At 34.1% G+C, this 20330-nt stretch overlaps 1 protein-coding gene and 2 long non-coding RNA genes across 5 annotated transcripts; 1 reads left to right on the forward strand and 2 right to left on the reverse strand.

The window, feature by feature from the left end:
* Positions 1-502: 502 nt before the first annotated feature.
* LOC124449790 lies at positions 503-1543 on the reverse strand. Its single transcript, XR_006949598.1, has 2 exons — positions 1352-1543; positions 503-951 (listed from the first exon to the last, which is right to left on the reverse strand). It is a non-coding gene; the product is annotated as an uncharacterized LOC124449790 (long non-coding RNA).
* Positions 1544-4163: 2620 nt separating this feature from the next.
* LOC124449791 lies at positions 4164-4894 on the reverse strand. Its single transcript, XR_006949599.1, has 2 exons — positions 4762-4894; positions 4164-4676 (listed from the first exon to the last, which is right to left on the reverse strand). It is a non-coding gene; the product is annotated as an uncharacterized LOC124449791 (long non-coding RNA).
* Positions 4895-8758: 3864 nt separating this feature from the next.
* Positions 8759-20178, forward strand: LOC124449787 (sodium-independent sulfate anion transporter-like). Of its 3 annotated transcripts, none has more exons than XM_047000690.1 (5): positions 8759-8878; positions 14905-15703; positions 16198-16486; positions 16706-17073; positions 17828-20178. In XM_047000690.1, exons 2-5 carry the CDS (start codon positions 14915-14917, stop codon positions 18146-18148), a joined length of 1767 nt encoding a protein of 588 aa, XP_046856646.1. In that variant the 5' UTR covers positions 8759-8878; positions 14905-14914; the 3' UTR covers positions 18149-20178. The 3 variants fall into 3 exon arrangements, with proteins under 3 accessions (XP_046856646.1, XP_046856647.1, XP_046856645.1); XM_047000691.1 differs by lacking the exon at positions 8759-8878 and adding an exon at positions 9495-10783; XM_047000689.1 differs by lacking the exon at positions 8759-8878 and adding an exon at positions 14280-14667.
* The last annotated feature ends 152 nt before the right edge of the window (positions 20179-20330 follow it).

Consider the following 20330-nt stretch of genomic DNA (forward strand, 5'->3'; position numbering starts at 1 on the left):
TTGGTAGTAATTCATGATGTTAAACCTTCATTGGTAATAATTCATGATGTTGTTATAATCAAAGCATTTTACTTGTTTTTAATGAATCGTTTTTAATAGCAATGATTTACAGCATGCAGAAATGTTGCCATCGCCTTTTACTATCCATTTTACTATCACCAATAATATTACTTATTAAAGATAATTGCACTTATCAGGAAGGGTAGAGTCAAATTATCAGTTATTAGCAGAATTTATCTTTTAATATTATAAGCTCTTCGCCAAAACCTGCGCGTCTGCAATCATAATGGACGTGCCTGCCAACTTTAGAATTACCTAACGCTCCACCTGTGAGGTGCAAGCACACCGTCCACGACGTGCAAGCGTGAGTAAAACCTACGGCGATAGTGGATGTCCTACCGAAAGAAAGTAAATCTAATTTGTCCACACGTGATCAGTGACAAAGTCAGGAATAACGTTTTTTCGTACATTGAAAATTTTCAGCCAAATTATTGTTAATTTCTTTGAAAAATTTATTCCATTCGTCGCTTTTCCTACGAATGGACACAAATAGTTGCATTTTATTAGTAAAATATGACCTGGCTTCTCCAGATTGAGTTGGGAGCAGAACAGCTATTTTATGTAGTCAATATTTCAATTACTATTTACTGTTGGTATTATCAATGCTGCTTTTATTGCAATGCTGCGTTTATACTTCAATCCAATTTCAAGCAACTGATTTAAGTTATCTTTGGTGACGTCATATGTAGTTTTAGACTAGTATACTTTGAAAGAGAAAGATTAAAATACATTTTGTTTCTTGCATGCAAACTTCTTTAACATGGTGCAATCATTTAAACGATGTTGTGTCCAAGAAGATCACAGCTTTTGTAAAAATTTTACAGTACAGTAGTTGACTTGGTAATGATATAACACGGTGATTGGAGAGCGTTTCAAATACACACAAAGGATCTAATAACAACGATTTTACTTGATTAAAGATGTAGACATTTTTCCACATGGACGTTGAAAGTAAATGAATAACGAGGAGTGCGCATTGTCACAAAATTGTATCTATCAATGGATATATTGAATCTCTCAAGTAGGAAGGAAAGATGTTGGCAAGAATGAATGCTTTTCCCTACATCTAAGGGTCTCCTTTTTTTGGGCTTTAAATTGAAATTCTATGATTTGGCACAGCCAAAAATATAAATAAAAATGAATATTACGTTGGCTTTAGCACGTGACTTTAAACCTATTTTAGGATTCATTTACAACAGCCTGTATGTAATAAAGGAGGTGCGACAACAGGCGAGGGTTTCTGGCAACACAAGTGTAAATGCTTCAATCAGCTACCTTCGCAGTTAAGTACCTTGTGTTGACGTTCTCCTCGACCCTATTTTACCTGAGGGCTTTGATTGAACTCGTTAGACCGCAACGATGAACTTGACCGCAACAAATTGGCTTTTCTTGTTTGTGCGTCAATGATGAAACAGTTGGAGTTTCAGCATCTTTCTTCGCTGTTATGTACTTCCTCTTTATGCAGGAAGTACGTTAAATAAATTTTGTGTCGGTAGCTATAAGGAAGATTAAATAGGATTATTACTTTTTAAGAAAAATGACAGACATTGTTTTTTTCTTATTTTATCATGAAAGTCCAAAGTAGATGTTATGTTCAATCTAACGATCTTTCAATGACCACCTCAACCTCCTTGCAGTCATCGTAACTCCTTTAAGGTCATAAAAAGAACAGTAAATTGTTTTGAAAATCGTAAATACCTTATGAATTGCAAAAACCATAACAAAATAACTCTTAATAAAACTGTTTAAAACCAGATCACTAACAAAACAATATAAACAGTTACTTTAAGAACTATCAAGTTATTGTTTTTGATATTACAATGGTGTTTTTGATTGTTAGATTTGTCACCACGACAAGTCTCTATTTTATTAAAGAAGAATTGTTCCTCTTTAGCTGGAGGGTTTGTAGACTTGTTGTTAATGACAAGTTTATAGTTAGCAACTTTTGATTTGATGACATCATAGCCACAGAATAAATTTGCTTGGGTTTTTACAACTTGTGTGATCACACATACTTATTGTGCTCTAAATAGACTTACATAACGTTAAGTTGTTCTGCTTTATATCAAAGAGAACATTAATGTCATAACAATTTTAATACAGTGCAATGCGTAGAAAGAGTGCGTGTGAAGAACGAGTTTTGAACTTTTACCTGTTATATTTGTGTGATTTATGCTTTTTATATTATTTCGTTTGTACTGTACTATTTAAAATCTCCATGGCAACTGCCCCACTATTTCTAAATCTAATTCCAAACTACAACTGCTTATTCTTAGATATAGTAATTATATTTACAATTTAAACAACTTTAGAAGAAGTACGACTGGTGAGAATTTAACCTCTGCAGTCCAAACCAATAGCGATTTCTTTTTGACTACAATTTCAGGGTTAAAACTTTTGTCTTACATAACTGTTCAGACACACGTTTTTCTAGTTGTTCAACAGTCGTCGGGATTTTTACATAATAAATTTGTATCACAAAAATCAACCTTTCGTTTGATTTAATTTCTGAAAGACAATTCTTGCCCGAAATAATGTAGTCCTTTATATGCTTTTTATCTCTTTGTATGTTTATGTTTTGAGCAGTTATGTTCATCAAATCCATCGGCTTGTGATCAATTAACGCGTGCATCATCTAATTTGCGTAAGTCAATTGACGTTTGAATTGTTTAATAAGAAGATGTGAAGTATGTAAATTGATTGATGTTGAAAGAAGCTTATGAAATGAACTGCTAAAATAATGATGACTCATGCATTTGTATAGTTTGACATGTTTTTTTAGCATTATTGAAAGGTGAACTAGCTTTTCGGCTTATTTGGGTGGTGAGAGGGTGTGTTTCTTCAAACTACACATAGTAATACAATAAAAACAAACAATATTGCCAAGCTTTATAATAATCCAAAATTCGTCTCATTGATTACAATATTACCCTTAAAATAGAATGCGTATGTAAAGACAGAAATTAAAGCTTGGTAATCGGCAGTGCCATAAGGCACGGTACACTTGAAATTTGAGCATGCGTATTACAATCCAAAATTTAAAAAATTTGAGATGGTAAATCAAGTTTGAAAAAGAACATGGCGCTTAAATTTAGGCAATATAAATTGTATGTAGTATGTATTTTGCTAAATACAATCAATTTTTACATACCGCTTTTATATGCTTCAAAAACCTGTTTATAATCAACAAAAACGAGCCATTGATTGAAAAGTCAACAATCAACAGCTGTACCGCAGATCTCATAGTAGGGTGCACTGTGCTTCAAATATCACAAGCTTTGTAAATTAAGAGACTATACATTCTTCAAGTAGCCACATATACCGTTATAATCAACAAAAACGAGCCATTGATTTAAAAGTCAACAATCAACAGCTGTACCGCAGATCTCATAGTAGGGTGCACTGTGCCTCAAATATCACAAGCTTTGTAAATTAAGAGACTATACATTCTTTAAGTAGCCAAATATACCGTAATAATAAACACATTAGATTTTTAAAAAGAGCTTTCAAATTTGCAAACGATGATGATGTAGCCGCATAAAATGCTTTAAAATTCATTATACCGCAGACCATTAACACTGTAAAAATATTCACATTGCGTGAAAACTGAAAAGTCAATACTTTGGTCAGTTTGGTGTCCTATCTATGATCGTTGAGAATATTCTTTCAAATAACATTGCAATCCATTATATTCTATACAAACTTAGATCATTTCTAGGACAGGCAATGAATGTATTGCAATGATCTATTTCTCATAAAAGTGCGTGAGAACTATTTTACTCAAGAAAGTAGCGATTTGTACGTCACGTTTCAGCGACTTATAATATTGAGTAGAAGTGATTGATTTAATCACTTTTTGAATAAAAAATACTTCCTATTACTGAGAAAAATGCTCACGTTGATGATAAGACATTTATAAAATGTATTGCAATGATGCATTTGTCATAAAAGTAAGTGAGAGCTATTTTGATCAGGATATTTGTTGTGAGTCACGTTCTATTTACTCATAATATTGACTCAATCATTTTTTGAGTCAGAAATACTTCCTATATTACCGAGAAAATGCATACGTTGATGATAATGAGTACACTGAACAACTCATCTATAACAAATAGAAATTTTAATAACACCTACTCAAGAATAAGAGTAAAATTATTAGCTAATTACTCCATAATGACTATCACGCCTCAAAATATCCCGTATAAGTTCGAGTTACTAAAATTTTTCTTTTTTACAGTGTATTTTTCCCTTTGATGGCACTATTAGTTCTGTTTTCAGTTAAAATGCTAGTCTAATACCTATTAATATCTTAAGTGGCTGAGGAAATGGAATTATTTTCTTAGTCTGTTTTCAAACTTCCAGAAACCATATTCCTTATTCCTTTTAAGCGTCAAGCTTCCTGAAGTCATATTCCTCATTCCTATAAAATCTAACAAGATCAAATTTGGTACTTATAAGTAGTGCAAGTCAAAGCATCACTTTACCTATAACCTTTGAAACTCGCTCTAGTCTGAAAAGATCTTGGAGTAATGTATTTTTTAGTCTGTCGCTCTTATGTTTATAGATCCAGGAATAGTTTGTTTTTCTCGTTGTCGCTCGCTGTTGTCTGTGGAGATCTTATAGTAATAGAAAAAGTTTGATTTTATAATCTGCCTTTCGCCTAATCTTTAAATTTCTTAATAATATGATCTTCATACTCACAATCAGCAGTTTGTTGTTTAAATGGTGCTATAACAACCTCTTTTTCACCGTATAATGAACCCAAAATAGTTTAAGTCTTGTTTTATCTGGTTTGTTTATAATGTATGAGTAAGCAGAGGTCAACCAAAGGTACTTGCAAAAAATGTCATTGTAAATTATCGTTAGCAACATGTTGTGATTTAGGAAATTCACACACATGTAAAATGTTTATTGTTTCTTTTCTCGCACATTCTTTCCTTCTTTCTCAGAGTAAATGTGACGTTATGAGGAAAAAATCTTCCTTTCTTCCTGCAGGGTGTATATTAGCACTTAGCTTTGTTGTGAATAAAAATTTTCATTCATAGTTGTGGCTTACGTCATATAAATTTTCCTTAATTCGTTTGTATTCCTTCGGGGAACTGTAATAAAAACTGGAACGCAAATCTCGCCGCCATCTTTGAAGCCGAAATCAACAAAGTAGATTTTGAGTGTTACATTATATTATTTTCAGTCTTCTATCTCGAAATTACAATGTACTACACAATGTATTAAGTTTTCAGAAGTTTCATGATGTAATTTAAATAATTAAAAACGATGTACATAAGTCACCATAGCACAAAGTGTGTTTATTGGTTCTTTTACAAAAATCAGATATAAGAACGTTGTAGTCTTATATGGCGCGCTTCGAAATAGCTGATAGCACTAGTATTGGTTCTTTTATATTTAGTCCATATGGCTATTCGTTTTGTTTGAAACTCTGCTTTTAGGGTCATTGAATGAAATAAATTTTGAATCATAATTTTTATTTCTGTCATTATTTGTCAATTACTGCAAAACATAAGCCACTCTAACGAGATTTATGATCTTTCTTCGTGCTTGTTTATGTGTAGAGGTGTTGTTGCTATGTATTTGTTGTTTGTTTTTGAAAGTGTGGTAAACGCATTTAGTGGTGATAGTTGTTGCCTTTTAGCTATACCGGTTTCCCACGCATTTAATTCAAATAGAAATTTTTTTGAAACGACTTCAGCTCTGGTTTGTTCTACTATACGTGCTTCAACTCACTCCTATTCTGCCATTTGGCAATAAATATACTTTGAAACCGTTTTGCTATTCGCTCATGTCAAATTTTTCGTGTTAATTTGTCATTTTTGTGTCGGTAATTTGACGGTGTTTTTGTTTGATGTAAAAATGTCTATCAGCAGAAAGGAAATCTAAAATGAGAAGGATTTTGAGGTGCAAGATTAGCTTCTGGACATTCATAAAAACATGGAGGCTTTTTAATCAAATAAATTGTAGTTTACACATAGTATCGTTATTGTCATAGTTGAATTGACGCTTTTGTGATGTCGAAACATATTTAACGAGCTTGTCAAAAGTGGTGTAAATTGTAAAAGTGTTCGAAACTCTCAAATCATAATATGCCTTTTGATTTTTTATCGAATTTTGTAAGTATATATTTTGCTGCACAACATCCGTTTTTAGGTTTTTTGTTTGACCCCTCGAGTGTTATTATGTAGGATATCATTTTTGAAGAATCTCGCTATGTGCTCATGTGGTGATTTTGGGCTGGGCGACAATAATGTGTTTTTTGTAAGCATAACTATTATAGTTTTAAGCGTTCTAATGTTTACTGTGGATTTTTATAGTTTCAATCTCGATGTGCCAAAAAAATTAGCTATCTATATACATATTATCCTTTCACTGTAGAAGTCATATCGAAGGCTATATTCTTATCACAAAAGAACAAATATGCACGTGTTTGAGTCGCGTGTATCTATCTTATGAGTGGTTGCTATAGTGAAAACGAGTTTTTCCTGCGTTGCGCTTGTCAGTCTTAAGTTAAGCGCATGAGTTTTTGATCTTTGAGGTCTTGAACTTTGATGTTGCATGTGGGCAATTTCATTCTGTAATTGATAAAAGCACAAGATGTATGATGTATGTACTTTGAACTATTGTAGAAAGACTCCCTTAACTTTGTCTGGAGGTTTGCAAAATTCATGAAATCTAAACTTTTTTTCTCTTAACACGTGCAAATATTAAACAGAGCTGACCGACCTCGTTCCTTGCATTCATGTCGTCTTATCCTTATACATTCAAGTTTTCACTAAAATATGTAGTGACTCTAGTAATTTGCAAAGTCATTGGTAATTTCAACAATTTATTATGAATTCAGGAACAGGTTTTGAAAACCAAGTTTCTTGTCACTTTACTTATAATGAGCTAATGAGTTATTACGTTTGAAAGCCTTTTTAATTTAGTGTAATGAGCGTTTGAGCTTGACACATGATTCATGAATTATGTGGCAAAGGTCGAAACATTTTAGGTCTAGGAAAAAGCCATATTTTCATACTGCAATTGCACAAGTGGAACATTTGTTTTATGAAAACAACCCTACTAGCTCAAAACGCTTTTCGGATTCCAATAAATTGTACTACTTAAAAGATATCAAGAAATTGTTTATGAAATTCTCCAAAACAACAGAAAAATTGGTAAAGTGATATTTTGTTCTCTCGTCCAGAGCAATCATTAAATATTATTTATTTTTCCTTTTAATGTGATATCCGCCCGTTCTGTTTTTAAATTCTCGTGAAGGATGGGTTTGAGCTCATTCCTAATTTCATAAAATCTTTAAATTCATGTAATTTTATCCACTGGAACATTATATTAAAAATAAAAATCACTACAAATTAACACATGTATTAGCGCACATTATGCTATTTACTATTAAAGCTTAAGACGTCACAACAATACAATATGACGTCGCAAAACATTTTTGCAGATTTCTACAACATGTCATCAGTAGGAAAAACGAATACAAATTGGAGAGGATAAAAAATATTGAACGTTTTGCTTCTTATTGCGTTAGCCAAAAAAATCTTTTTGAATGTTCTGTCACAATAACTGCAGGGAGCCGCCTGGCGTTATTTTGTGGTTTTTATATATCAGCACGCATGTATGCTAACCAAATACTAAGGCATAATAATTGTCGAGAACGTGTTTTAATTAGTATATTTTTGCATCAAGTCAAAAAATTTAAATGATTGCAACACATCGTCTTCTCATATAAGCATTACGCATGCGCAGAACTCTGTCATGGTGAGGATGGTACATAAGACCTCAATGTATTAGACCGTAAAAATTTTAACATTATTTTTTTTGTCATTGGATAACCTATTAGACTTTTTATATCTGTAATTGGGTGTTTACAGTTTGCAGTATACAGTCATGCCTGATATGCACAACAAAAAACATCTATCAATAATTATCAAGAATTTATTAGTCATCCTTTGAAGGAAAACCCGTCTGATGCCATTTAGTAGCTACTGTTGCTACATTTCAAAACGAATATTCAACAAATAACTCAATGATTACATTTAAATTTTGCTGCAAGTCAACTCGCAGATCTTTTATGTGTTATCAAAGAGTCTGTTGTACTGTTGAAACAGGTTGTATCATGATCAACTCTCGACCTTTGTGGTTTAGGCCGAGTAAATTGGCAAACTCAAAATAATAAGTATAAGAAGATCAAATACATTGAGTTCTTATGTACCATCCTCACCATGACATAGGTATAAGGAGATCAAGTACATTAATTTCTTATAAATTTTGTGCCATCAAAGTCAGGGAAAGGGAATGTATACGTCGTCTCAAAGAAAACGGGTTCTTGCAATTTTCACTGAATCATGTCTGGCCTACGTCGTAGATGTCGTCATAATTTGTGGTTTTATGTTCCATTCCGCACGTTTTTCATGTCTGAAAATTAAAGTGTGGATAAATCCTTTTCATCATGACAGATAATTTGCGTTTTGATTTTCCTATCGCTGAAAGGTCTGATCTTTTGACGAAAGCTTGTAAAATGGCGCATATTCACAGTTGCATCGCTGTTATTGACAATTGCTGATTTAATCAATTATGTAATTACTGCTTCCTCTTCCCTCCCATTGGTTCTCTTCTTTTTACGTGCATAGGAAGTGAGGCGCAGCGGGTATGCTGGACAAGCTACTAAAGATACGTTACGATTGCACACACAGTTAGTATAGAATTGAGCTTACGCGTGATTTGATCTTTCAATAGACATTGCACCTTAGGCTGTGGTGAAGAAAGTGTCGGCTATTCATTCAAGACGAAAGCAAAAAAAGTAAATAAATTTATTCATTCTTATTTTCAAATTGCCTATAATGCGTAATTTTTAGTTGAATGGCATCGTCGTTTTGCTTGTACATTCATCAGAATTATGACATGTGTGTAATTCATTTTGTGATAGTTGATTTATGCCAGCAGAATCTATTCGCTGTAGTTGTTGTTGTTGTTTTTGTTTCAGTTTATTTTGACTTGCGTTTCAATTTCATACCAGATTACGAGTTTGAACTTTCATCAGTTATCGTTTATTAGTAATTTCTCTTAGGGACAGTTCAAAAGCCGCACATCTTGAGTGTCGCTTTCAACCATCAAAAAATTCCCACAACTTTTATGTTTGATTATTTTCAAGTTCTTGAGGGAAGGAAGGCGGGGCGGGAATGATTCGGATTAGTCGTGATTAAGTTCATAGTTTATATAACTGATGCTTATCGATGGCTTATGTTCAAGTACCGTTCCGGCCTGAAATTTCATATAATGCGGTTCGTACAAGTAGTATGATGCGATTCATGACGCTACGCAAACTTCAGAAAAGTTGAATATCTTTATATTTAATTTAAATATTTTGCGCGCGGGATATCATGCTTATTTTTAGACAGTCAATACGCGTTCATTCACTCAGACAATTACACGTTAAACTCCAAATTACTGTGAGTGGATAAGTTCAAGGCTACATTTTCGTCGGTATTGGCCTCATGCTGGCAAGCATGCTGACGGGTTCTTGTTTAGTGAGCGCCTTTTGTTATAGTTTTTATAGCTATAGAATATCGGAAAACGCCGAATGAAAAGTCGATGTCTTTTGTTTCATTTGAACTGATGCATTAAAAAGCATTTTCATTATATATGTGGCCTTATGAGCAAAGGGTATTTTTCGTTATTCTATAAAAACTCTCGAACGAAAAGCTCGTTAAAATTCCATAATACGATATATAGTTATTAGTTTCAACTGCAAATTCATATCTATTTGACCTTTAACGTAAAATAAAACTCCTGAACATGAATAATATACAGCTATCACGGCCGCACGGGAATTAAAGCAGCATCATTTTAAAAATTATTTACGTATTTACAGACATAGAAAGTTCTACTTTTTAAATTTTATAAATAGTATCGATTTCGTGGACAGAGACTAGCCTAGAGGAAAGGGAATTATTACTTTGAATATGATAGATATTAATAGAGCCTTTAAAAAAGAAGGATAAAAGATATTTCAATGGTTTTGACTTCGGAAACTGGTCATATTTACACGAGGCTTCAAATACAAGCAGATAATTATATATAGCTAGTGCATGGTCTCCACAAACATGCAATTTTAAGACGGCGCGTGATTTTTGCGTGAATCATTATAAATCATGCTATTGTTGGAGGTGCATACCCTCAGGACAGGTGGTGAGTGTCGGTCACGGTCAAAGCATGTATATTATACAACACGGGCACAGACATTTCATTACATATTTTTCTCCAACATTTTCATTGAAAATATAATATTTTTAAAGATTAATTAACAAAAAAAAAGAAGATTGCGGCGCCTCGTTGACAATGCTCATTACCCTTGTGACATGCTCATGAGGTCTGGCAACAGCTAAGCTCGCGTGTTGGAGAGGAATTTTTGTTCACATGCATAGCTTTTACATAAGCCGTGCGTTACATGGTCTTGGAAATTCTTTCAGACATTCATTGCTTGCAGAAGGTAATTCCGAGTCATTCGTTTACATAAGTTCGCGGTCTGCACATCTCAGCTTCATTGGAAAATATTTAAAAGTTTGATTTAATTTTCACTCTCGCGTTAGTGGTAAAGGCATCAAACACAAGTGTGGTAAAGTTATACGAGAGCGAATCGGTTTTTGGCGGTCTTCAAGTAGATTTATTTTCCGAGTATACAACGATAACTTACTAATAAAAGCAGGTAACACTATGGAACATTAGCAATATAGAAAATTTTAGTCGTCGTGCATGAATTTGAAACGGAAATTATTTCGACCCAGCTTACTTCTTTCTTGCGAACTTGTTTTATTTTGCTTCATTTTATCTAGCTATTGCGTTTCATGTTTTTTTTAAATTAAGACTTGTGGACTTACCGGAAATTTGCTCTTCTTCCTTTAGTTACAATCCAGTTAATGGATTTTTCTGTTTTTTATTTTTGTATGTTTTATTTTGTACGTTTTTTTATTTACTTTTATTTATCGTCTGAATTGTAAACTATTATATTGAGCGTGACCCAATTTGGAGGAAAACTGATACCTCATTTTTGAATAATACCTGCGCATTTTAGTAAAGAGACGTTTCAAACATCAATAGTATAAAAATTTAAAGAGTCCATTTTCCTTATTTTTAATTTCTGATGTGATCTGCAACTTTAAAAGTCGGACATTCGATACTGGTCTATAATGAATGCGTCATGTGTGGCTCATCACCATTTCCCATGACATTTCAACTTAAAACCGTAGACTCAAAAACGTAAAGTTTTGCAAACATTGTGTACAATGTATTGTATCGCTGTCGCAAGTTTAAAAGGACGCAATCTAATTTGCATAAAATGTGCCTCTTAAAATGCGTGGGTGAGCGTGCTGGTAAACAGCCATTTTGGGACGGGGATAATCTTGTCAATTTCCCGTGAATATCATGAACTAACGCTTGCCTATTTCCATTGTCTAAGTCTGTTGTTTATATACTCTATCTAATTGTTTCTTCGTGTGTGTATTCACTTTATTTCCGGACGGATGTTTATAATAATGAAACACGTTGTTATTTGAGTCGGATGCTAAAATCAATAAAATAAATGAATGGAGTAAGTTTTTCCTGGTGTGTGCTAAACCGACGCATCTTTTATTAATTTCATATTTTACTCCTGCAAACTTCGTTTACAATTGTTCTGATTCTCCTAAAATGGCTTTGAAAAGGTTTTTGCTAATTCGTCATGCAAGTTGAATGTAGAACACGAATTCTAAAGGTATCTAGCAGATGTGTATTTCATGCCTTTCGACGCCTTCATATAACTCTCGGTAGTTGCTAAAAGATTTTTCCGGAAGCATTTTTGAAACTGATATCTTGAAGTGATTATCTATTGACGTAGAGTGGCCCCGTGGGATACCTCGCAACTAAAGAGATACTCATGTCAAAAGCATATAAACATTTTATGTCAGCACAATAAATGTATTTCGCTTCAATCATAAACATATTTTGTTTTGAAACAAAACGATATTTTATCCCGTAACAAAGAAGATACTTTATTTCAAACCAAAGAGATATTTTAAATCATGAGATATTTGATCTCAAAACCATAAAGGGTTACGATTACTTATGAATTCCAACTGGATATTTTATGTTATAAAACTATTGAGACAATTTTTTTTCAAAACCGCTCAGACGTGTTAACATTTTTCTTTCACGTTTAATTTTTTTCTTTTCTAGTTTTATGCTCTTAAGTTTTACGATGTGAGTTTATTTTTCATCATTGGTTCACATGGAAACCAATACGTAAATTTTCCTACTAAGATTTAATGTAAGAATGAAACTCTAAGGGTTGGGCGTCGTTGCTTATACTTCATGTAAGATAAAAATATCGTATTCTCAACAAGAATATCGTCATCTCAACTAAAAATTTTACTCAAGTTTTCTCGAAAATACTTTGCTTTTGGATATTGCAGATATTTTCTTACTGCTCACCATGTAAAACCTTGAAATGCAATACAAAAAAGAAAACTATAATTTATGGACCTTGTTAATTTGATAGTGTAATCAAACATCTTTAGCGGGTGTGAATTAAAATAGCTGGGAGATATAGGATGTAGCAGGAACGACAAATAGCGCTGAAACAGTGGAAATTTGACCTATATTAGATAGTATGTGAACTTTAAGATCAGGAATTCTATAGGTTTTGGTGACCGTATCATGTAGGCATTCTGATGTTGTAATCGCTGTTGGACAATTGAATAAGATGATAGACGTTAGCGGTGAGCAACGTTTGATGTATATGGGATTGTACGAGGAGTGGGCGGAGTATAATTGGATATTGGATTACCCAGCTCTTTAAGTCCATATGGCATCCTCCATCATAATTGTGAAATTACGAAGTGCGTACGCAGTGAATATTTAACGCTGTCGATAAAAAAAAACACATGAAAAAAACGTTTGCTCGGTAACTTTTTGAACGCGCTCAAGCATTGTGATGAAGTTTATAAAATATGCCAAGCATTAGAAAATTTTGGATGCTGTTGAAACAGATGAGGGTTAAGTAGTTTAAAACGCAAGTGTCTATGAGTAACCTGAAGTGTAGGATATTAACTGTGAACGACTGAACAGAGGGAGTAGTTATTGAATAGTTCTGTTTACTGTTGATGTGATAACACATAAAATAAACCAATTATGTACTTCCCTCCCCCACATTTCTTTAATTAAACCATACTTATGGATTCAATTAAGCACTTCCCACCCTCCACATGCTCCCTTTTGCAAAGTTTTGAAATTTTCAAACGGCTATCTTTTGAGATCTTGACTTTTAAGGAAAAAATGGAAATGATGAAATTGTGACATTACAATCATCCCCAGGGTGCCAGAAAAGGCGTGCTCGGAAAAATCTAGATCAGACAAAAGCAATCAATTGCAGATGACTCTTACTAGTTTTTTTATCTCGTGGACATCGAAGAAAAAAGAAGGAATGCTATTTACAAAATGTAGCGAAGTTAGAAATCTTATGAAATCTGTTTCATATTATTTATAATACAAGCGTACAGTTAATACTCAATTAAACACCTTCCTAATAATTGTCACTTTCTAATAAACACGCTTCCCACGAATTTTTGGTTTTGTCGTTTACGTATTTATGTTGATTCTGATATATAGATTGATGCTGTTTTAAATATCGGTAAGACAACTATATGTGGTAATATTTGAACACTTGTCGTCAAAATAAACAATGTATTTTTACACCCAACTGTTCGTACTTAGGTATTGGACTTTGCATAGTAACAGTTGTAAGGGCACCAAATGTAAATATGCGATGTCGAAGAGCTTTCGATTTCGAAACATTTGAACAGAAAGTAGTGAGAGTTCACCGGCAACGACAACGCCTGGAATGTGGAAATATAATGAGAGGAAAGTTGCGCTTTTATTTAGTGGTTCTTTCTTTTTAAGCATAGCTTTGAAGCTAGTTAGCATTTTTTTATATTTTGGCCCTTTGCATTACACTGACTCAACCAAACTGTTCTTTAACTATCATTAGTGGAAAAAAATTAACATTAAAGACTATCCTTTTCGAATGATGTCATAACTTTACGTAGATGAGTAGTTAGTTTAATTTTAAGGAGAAAAAACAAATCTTGCCCGCCGTGATATCTGTCTACGCTTAAGTAATCACTTAAATTTCAGATTACGTCTTCCAATAAAAGTCTCGCACGATTCTTAATGTATTCATACTCAAATCAATATTTGTCGGCTCATCTTATCTTACTCAAAGACTGGTGTGTTGGTGAATGAAATGATTTCAAATGTTTTAACAAAATAGAATTTCTTCAGAATTCAAGCGTTTGTATACAACGTAATCTTTTCTTCATTCGAGTTTGACAAAATTGTATTCAATTCCATGGAAATAATGTGCAAGAAATATCGAAAGAAGTCTGTTGTGTATCAGCAATGCAGACGTGTCATTAACCAGAAATCAATTTGAACATTTTTAATTCTCTCATTCTCCAAAACTTTCTGGTGTGGAATATACATTCAATGGGGGATGTCTAGCTTTATCTTGTCGATCGAAGAAGAAAATATTCAAATGGCCGCGAGTTTAGATTCTAAGTAACGACTCTTGTTTACCTTTGTTTAAACGGAGATTTTTTATTAAGTGCATTATTAATATTAATTTATTGTTGTGACTATGCATCTTAATGATAAAAAAAATTCTAGAAGGATGTTTTGGTCGTCTTGTTTTATCTTACGTTCGTAGTCTTACATTATCTTGCTTTTCTTTAGATTAAGATCTAGTCTTCTAGAAATGATGTTTTTGTAAACTTATTTTATCGTACTTTTCTTTAGACGTACAAAAATGCGCTGCACTTTAGATTGGAAAAGTCGTCTACCCATCGTTAAGTGGTTGCCAAAATACAACCTACAGTCGTTGCAAAGCGATCTTATTGCTGGTATAACCGTTGGTCTAATGGTTATCCCTCAGGGTCTAGCCTATGGCGTACTTGCTGGGTTGCCTCCCCAGTACGGTTTGTACAACGCGTTCATGGGTAGCTTTATATATTGTTTCCTTGGGTCAAGCAAAGATGTGACCCTAGGACCGACAGCAATAATGTCTCTGATGGTGGCGACATACGGTCGTCAGAATGATGCCCACTACGCGGTGGCGTTATCGTTTTTCAGTGGTCTTCTGCAGCTTTTGATGGGTCTCTTCTCACTCGGGTTCATCGTTCGCTTCATCCCAATCCCAGTGATCAGCGGTTTCACATCTGCAGCAGCCATTATTATTGGTTTTGGCCAATTGCCTGGCATACTTGGTATGTCCGGGATGCCGAAGAAACTCGTTCCGCGACTCCACAAGACCTTCAGTAACATCGCCAAGACGAACTATTGGGATGTTGTCCTTGGCGTCGCTTGCGTTCTCTTGCTGGAAGCATTTCGACGGGTTAATCGAATGGCCATATTGTACAAACGAGAAGAGTCGATGAGCAAGAGAATCATGAAGAAAATAGTTTGGTTTGTGTCTGTTGGCCGTAATGCAGTCATTGTCTTTTTTACGACATTTTTGGCTCTCATGATGGAAACACATGGAAATGGTGGGCATTTTACCCTCACCGGAGCTATCAAAAAAGGCCTACCGAAGTTTGAGGTTTGTTGGTTATTTATCTCTTGGCTATAAGGTTGTTGAAAGCAAGTTTTGCTTACAAATTGATATTTTTGAGAATCTTCTTCAATGCGAGGCAATTGTTAGGCTAAATTTCAAGTGCTTCATGGGAAATGATCACTTGTGGAAGCTAGGATTCTTTTGCACTCCAGTCTGGTGTCTTCATCAGAAAGGAACTGATTTTGAAACTTCAGTCTTTTTATACTCCAGTCCAGTGTCTTCATCAGGAGAGAACTCGTGTTTAAGCTCGAGTCTTTATATATTTCAGTCTAGGTCTAGTGTCTTAATCAGGAGTGATCTGGTGTTGAAACTTAAGTACTCGTGGACTTTCATCTCATATCTGATGAACTTCACCTCTTACTCCCAGTCCAGTGGAATACGAGGTGAAGTTTTGTTGAAACTTCTTCTCTCTTTCAAAAGTATAGTCGTCCGTTTTGCGTTTGATAGGAATTTCGTTTCATTGTACGTGTATTTTGCAGGTGCCAAAATTGACCTCCCACGATGGCAACAGCACTATCTCCACCACCCAGATACTTACGGAGATCGAAGGTGGCCTTATTGTCTTACCCATGATTGGTTTTCTCGAAAGTGTTGCTATTGCCAAGGCGTTTGCAAGGAAGAATAGGTACAAGGTCGATCCCAGCCAAGAACTGATTGCACTTGGCATTGCTAACTTTGTTGGCGCATTTTGTTCAGCCTATCCAGTTACTGGAAGTTTTTCAAGGACAGCTGTCAACTCGATCAGCGGTGTTGCTACTCCTTTGGGAGGTAATTTTTGAAATGGCATTAGTACTCGTTTGCATGCAGTTAACTTTGATCATTTGCCTCTTAGTTGAAAAATTCTCACAAAACGCATCTCTATACACATAGAAAACAGCTAGATTCTATGAAACTATGATTTTGCATTCTCAAATAGCGATATTTTGTTTGTAGACACAAGTGTAGTTGTACAGGAAACGGTGTTTTATTGTTAATTTTTTTCATCAGGTGTTTTTACCGGAGGACTTGTCATGTTAGCCCTTGGTGTACTCACTCCATTCTTTCAATACATCCCCAAAGCGGCCCTCGGTGCTGTTATTCTATCCTCTGTTATCCATATGATTGACCACGAAGTGGTCAGGAAAATGTGGAAGATAAAGAAAGTGGACATTATTCCATTTATCCTAACATTTGGTTTATGTCTATACGATATTGCCACTGGTATCGTTGCTGGAATTGCATGCGCTCTGTTACTCTTAATTTATCGGTTGGTTGTACCACGTATTGAAGCAAGACAACATGAAGTAACGGTGATTCGAATAAATGGTGGCTTAACATACGTTGGTATTGAGCATCTTGCAACAAAAATTGAGGAGGTTAGCAAAGTAAACGTATTGACTAACGATTTAACTTTCTTACCGTATGGTCTCCCACGAAAGTAACCGCCCTTACAAAACTCACTGCCATGAGTGGATTAAGAGCTAACCGAGGCAGAAAATAATAACTCCCAACTAAGCGTCCTCAGAAAGTGAGTGCGCCTCTGAATGTAGCTGCCCCTTAAGACCACGCATTTTGAAAGTAGCTGGGGCGATCACTTTTGAAATTCTATGGTATATAGATAGCTCTGCTGTGCTGGTTTAGAAATGAGCTCAATGAGAGGTATCTCACTGAAAGTATTACAGACATAAGTTATGAAGCTTTTGATTTTACATTATTGACTAGTTAATAGTTTTTATTAAACGAACTTTTTCAAGGTGGCACACCCACTGTTGTCACAGGAATCAAAGGGTACGCACTTTGTGTTCTAACAAGAATTAAAAGGGGCATAGTGACTGTTGTAACAGGAAGTACATGGTGCGCTCTTAGTGTTCTAATAGCAATGAAAGAGGCCACGTAACTGTTTTAGCAAGAATTAATAGGAAACTCACTTAGTGCTCTAACAAGAATTAAAAGTGGCACACTAGCTGTTCTTATATGGCAAAAAAATTCTGCAAGGAAGAGTGTTTCTCAAAGTCGCTTAATTAAGTTCCATTCAGTTTTAACTTCAGGATGACATTTTGGATAATACAAGATTGTTGATAAGAATATTAGATTATGTAATATGAAATATGTTCTATTACTGAATTCTAGGCTTCAATTCTGTGTGAGGTGCCTCCTAAGCTGGTGATCTTAGACTGTAGCAATATGTCTGAATTGGACTTCACTGTATCGCAAGGTTTCCTTCAAATCATCCAGGATCTTCAAGATAACGAGATTAAGATGTACTTTTCCCGCGTGCAGAATCACGTGAAAACTATGCTCATTAACGCTGGCGTGGAATCGGTATTCTTTAGCGATGACTATCTGGATAGTCATCCCAACCTGTTCAAAACCGAAGAAGAAGTTGACGAATCTGTCACGGGCGAATCACCTTGCTGCGACGAGCCACGCTTCTGGATGAGTTCAGTGTAAAAGGTGAATTGGGTACCCCCCTCCAAGAAAATTTGCTGATATTGTATCTAAATGATTGATGTGCCTATTTCCGTCTATCTCTCTTCCATATTGTTTTTGAACATGCATCAATGGGAATCGCGAGACTTCCCTGAAGATATTAATTTTTCATCTCGTCAGGTAATAACTTTTAACTCGACTCTCTTTAGCAAATAGCAAATTTTCTTTGAGACAAGGAGGGTACTGCAGTTGTAAATCGCAGTTCAAAAGGATTGTGGTAACAACTTTTATATAGTTGTGTATTGTGTGTAAAAGTATTTTAACATTATGCAAGCGGGCTTAAGGTCTAAAGTTTTGGTGAAAATTTAGGTCACAAGATTCAATAATTTTATTAATCTTCTTCATACTCGTAACTTTTGGAGATTTGACGTGAACTTTTAAGAAAATCTGATGAGTTGAGAGACTAAAAACACAATTTTATAAAATTCGATTTCTTCTGACGTTTATTTTCAGTTTTTTTTTAAATACTGCATTCAATTGCCTCTCATTTATCTCGTGAAAATCACGTCATCTCTTGAGTCACGTGTTCACCAACTGCATTCGCAAACGCCTTAACACTGTGAATTGTGGCTTGACGCTGTTGAATATTACAGTTCACTTTGGCTTAACATTGATAACATAAGTTCTAACTATTTTTGATGGCAGAGCGATAATGAGACATCGCTTTGTTATTAATTACATCGAAATACAAATAAACAAAGCAACACTAATCATATAAAAAATTTTGGATTTTATAAATCTGTTAAATTTATTGATTATATAAGTAATTAAAATATTTAAGCTAGTTTCATAGCTTGAAATTCAAAAATTAAAAGTTTTGTATTTTACACTGGACGAGATTCCCTCTAGATTTGTCAATAATTTGTTAATCTGTCTCGCCGTTACTATCTTTAATCCGTTCTGGTAGAGTAATACACTGTTCAAGAATTGCAACAATATGATAATCATCTTTTCATTGAGAATTCAAATCATTATCCCCCTTTTGTTCCCCATAACCTTCAGTTGACATCACGATCTCGTCCAGTGCTTTTACCATATAAATTATTATGTAGTTTAGGATACTATAGTTTGATAGGTAGGATTTTATAGTAAGATGAATACAACTTACCATTATTAAAACGAGGAAACCAACGAAAAAATATCTTACTCATACCTTAATAGAAGAACTCCTCAGCTCACCACATTTTTTCATCCCATAGTTAATGTTCTTTTTTACTTTAGGCCAGTACTTTTCCTCGCACTTTTTTTCAATGATTATATAATAGATGACATGAATATCATACTAAATTTTAAACTACTAAATTCTTTGATTTTAGGAAGCGTTGATTTCATTTAATGTAGTGAATTTAACTTAATTCATAAAAATATACTATATATAAATGAATTTATAAATATAGAAATGTACACCATAAACAATAATTTTCGTTGAAAACTGTGATTACAACATCGATTTTTGTACAGTGACCAACAATAATCCTTCAGAATGCTGTACAATGCATTTTTTGCTAGTTTGTCGCGAAAGAATTTTTTAGAGTAGACACAAACTAAAGACTAAAGTCAAGCATCAATGTGCTGATCAATTGTACGCATGCAGCTGAAATGTTTTTAAAACTAAAAACTAATTATGATAATGAATAATAAAACATTGGTATGGTGATTAATAATGCTTTTATGAATTCCATTCCAATTTAATGATATATTGACAAGACTGATTTTCACCATAAGTATTATGAAGATAATTTGCTGTTGCTGTTGTTGTTTCCTGCGCTTAGCCAGCATTTGTTATTGTAAGGATGTGTTTTATGTTTTAGTGTATACCATACTATGATATATATATGTAGCATGAAATTTTAATATATTACGTTTATAAATATAGGTTATTGAAAAGTATATTTCATCAGTAAGTTGTTGATTTTTTCATTTGTAATTAACGTATCGCAATTATGCCTGTTTGGCTCAAATATATTCCAATAAACTTGAATTAACAAATACTTTTTTTTGTCTTTTATTTTGTATTTGGTGGGATGATGTCTTGCAAAGCAACCATGCCAGTCGCAATTTGTTGATGGAGATTATTTTGTTTATCAATAAACCCCCACAGTTGAAAGGCGAAAATCATTCAGTAGACGCGCAAATCGCATTG

Source organism: Xenia sp. Carnegie-2017, unplaced genomic scaffold, assembly GCF_021976095.1.
Source record: "Xenia sp. Carnegie-2017 unplaced genomic scaffold, XeniaSp_v1 HiC_scaffold_23, whole genome shotgun sequence".
NCBI lineage: Eukaryota > Metazoa > Cnidaria > Anthozoa > Malacalcyonacea > Xeniidae > Xenia > Xenia sp. Carnegie-2017.